Consider the following 3,076-nt stretch of genomic DNA (forward strand, 5'->3'; position numbering starts at 1 on the left):
TGACGCCATGGGCGTAGCCAGGGGGAGGGGTTTGGGGTTCAAACTCCCCCGAAAAAAATCCTGGCTACGCCCATGCCTGACGCCATAGATATGCAGATGGTAAGAAACGGTTGAAGGCTTTGTTAAATGATTTAGAGATATTTTTTAAGGTCTTAGTGGCATATGAATCATGCACTGTCAAATTTTTCTTTTCTTCAAGGATAACTTTTGTTGCCTTTAGAGTTCTAAGGTGTAAGCTATAAAAAGGATGAACTTGATGTTCCTGCAGTTTATAAATTATTGTTTGCCGTAAATGAATTGATTAAAACCACTAAATAGTGTCATAACTCGCTAATCAGATTCCCACTAGAAACAGAAATCAAATACTACTACATAATCCCATTCATAATATTTGCATTGAAGCTTTTGGTAAAAAAAAAAAAGTTTAACAACATTTTATAATGCTGCTACTTTCAAGTGCAGATATTAACTCCCATAACTTCTACTTTACCCTCTTCAAATACAGACTGACTAAATAGTTGTCAACTGCATAATTTTTTTGATTATCAAAGTTGTTGATATCGCATGACCAGAAAACAGGGATATATATGTGCTTTTCAACCGCTACCACATGTTGAACAGTTTTACAAATTTTAATTAAATCTTTTAGTTTTTAACTAAAAACAAATGAAACTACAGTTTTTAGTTAACTTATGCCCATCACTATTAAGTCGTCAACTTAAAGAAAAAACATTTCCACACCCATTTCCAACTGGTCCAGACAAGTGATATGACCATAGCGAATAGTGAAGGCTAAAATCATGAAATTGAGCCGAAAAAAAAAACAACAAAAAAAACAAACAATTATTATAACTATTTTTTATTGCACTAATTTATTATTATTAGTCTAGATCTCTTACAAATTTAGTTACTGACCCTAAGTAATTGATACACTTAATATAAGCTTTGTTTATTTTTATTAAAGTATTTTTTTTTTGTATTTATCTTGTTTTTTAATTCACATGCTTGTAAAAATGTTAAACATTGTCTGTATTTTTTTATTACCTTTTACAAAGACATATATTTATGAACATTTATTTAAAGGTGTAGATTTTTTTCAAACTTCGCCGTGCAAGACAAATCATTTGTACAATGAGGTTTGATTCGTTTTTCCAATCAATCCGTAATTGTCTACTTCACACAGAAAGCCGACTTGAACTTCGGTGACAACGGAGCATCTGAAATCGTGTTGAAGCCAGCTATCATACCGGGCAAAACTTTGACAGTTTTCTAGCCTACCCCCTTGTGGTTGTTGAATTCCCCAGTTGAAGAAAGTTACGCGAGATTGACTATATCTATTTATCCAAACACCTTCGTTTTTTTCGTCTGTTGCCCCTGTGACAACATAATCAAAAGAACTTGGCTTGAACACATGGTCACGAAGGTAGTTGTATTCAGCCTCGGTATCGATTTCAGCCAGGTAGCCGTCAAACATCACACACAACATAACAGCCTGATCAGCTGTCATTAAAAGTCTGTTCTTGGTCAGCATGTATTTCCTCCCTTGAAACTCTGGTATCACTACGAAGAGGGCTTCCTCGACAGCCTGTTGTCTGAAGAACTTTAATTGACTTTCGGACTCAAGAAATTCTATGCGCGTTTCCGAACTGTTGACGCGCAACTGAATTTCTTCTACCATTCTTGAAAGTTTCTGTAGTTCCGCAATCAGACGTTTAGTGTCTGGATCTACAGCAGTGACCGAAGACTCGGCTGTCAGTGACACTGGCTTTCCAATCACGTTAATACCATTGGCTTCACACTTGTACACACCGGCTTGTCTCGAGTCCGGGTATTCCCAAATAAGTCGCAGGAAAGATGCATTACTTCTATTCATCTGACCAAAATACTTTACACTGGAAGAATTGTCTCTTTCGACATTGACAATTGAGTCAAAGCTGTTTATCGAAGCAAGATAGCTGAATACTAATTTATGACTTTCTAAATTATTAATCTGTTCTGTCTCAGGTTTGTTTTTAGCGAAGTAAAGAGACAATGAAATTAGATATGACATGGCCGGAACTTCACCAGGCGATAAGAGACATTCAACGTTCAGGTTTCTTGACAGGCCAGCATCTAGTTTAGTTGGAGACACATTGATAACCAAAGCTGGAAATATATGTAAAGGAGATAATACTTAATAGCGAAAATCAAAAGCACATGTTGTGTGAACAAAAAAACAACAACACATAATCTAAGGGTCACAGACATACAAAATAATTACAAAATATCGATAAGATTATGATTTTGACAGCATAGTGAGTACACGCTAAAAAAGGATTCAAACAAAAAGATAATAAGGCGAGTCTCTATTACACAGAAACTCGTAGGAGGACCCACCTGGTTAGTCGTATTATCTCATCACCATACAAACGAAAAGATATCACACCAGATAACATTTGCGAATTAAAGCAAACTGTCTTTTAAATCTGTTTGCTCTACATGAAGACAAAACAGCCACCAACAATTTAAAGATCTTGCCAACTTTGGTATAAATATTTTGGTGCTTAATTATGTGTGACAACCAAATACTGAACAATTGACAAAAAAAACAACAAACGTCTGACTATAGAGTTGATGTACTGTAATGAACCGTAATGTTGGTACGGTCCACTCTCTTTCCCTCGCTCTCCCTGTCTCTCTCTCTCTCTCTCTCTCTGTCAATGTCTGTCTCTTTTTCTCTATCTCACTCTAGGTCTTTCTTTGTTTCTTTCCCTCTCTTTTTTTCTTTCTCTAACTTCTTATCTTATATTATCTTATCTTATATGATACAGACGTTACTTCAAAAAAGAAGATGATTACGTCCTACTCGTCATGCATTTAGTCATGCATATTAACCAATGAACTAAACTCCGCAAAGTCACTGGTTTTCCTGGCTAGCTCAGGCAACCCATTCCATGCTCTAATAACACTAGGGAAGAAGGAGTATTTGTACAAATTTGTCCTAGCATATCCCATTAACTACCAAAACTTTATTACTGCATTAAATATAAATTTTCTATTAAATATCAATTTCTATCGGTCAAACTAAGACACTGCA

General features: G+C 35.5%; 1 protein-coding gene across 1 annotated transcript; it reads right to left on the reverse strand.

Moving 5' to 3' along the window:
• Nucleotides 1–1,037: 1,037 nt before the first annotated feature.
• LOC106071978 (uncharacterized) lies at nt 1,038–2,161 on the reverse strand. The gene has a single exon (XM_013232212.2). The coding sequence runs from the start codon at nt 2,048–2,050 to the stop codon at nt 1,121–1,123; it is 930 nt and encodes a 309-aa protein (XP_013087666.2). The 5' UTR covers nt 2,051–2,161; the 3' UTR covers nt 1,038–1,120.
• Nucleotides 2,162–3,076: the final 915 nt, after the last annotated feature.

This window comes from Biomphalaria glabrata, chromosome 14 (genome assembly GCF_947242115.1).
Source record: "Biomphalaria glabrata chromosome 14, xgBioGlab47.1, whole genome shotgun sequence".
In the NCBI taxonomy this organism is placed as follows: Eukaryota; Metazoa; Mollusca; class Gastropoda; family Planorbidae; genus Biomphalaria; species Biomphalaria glabrata.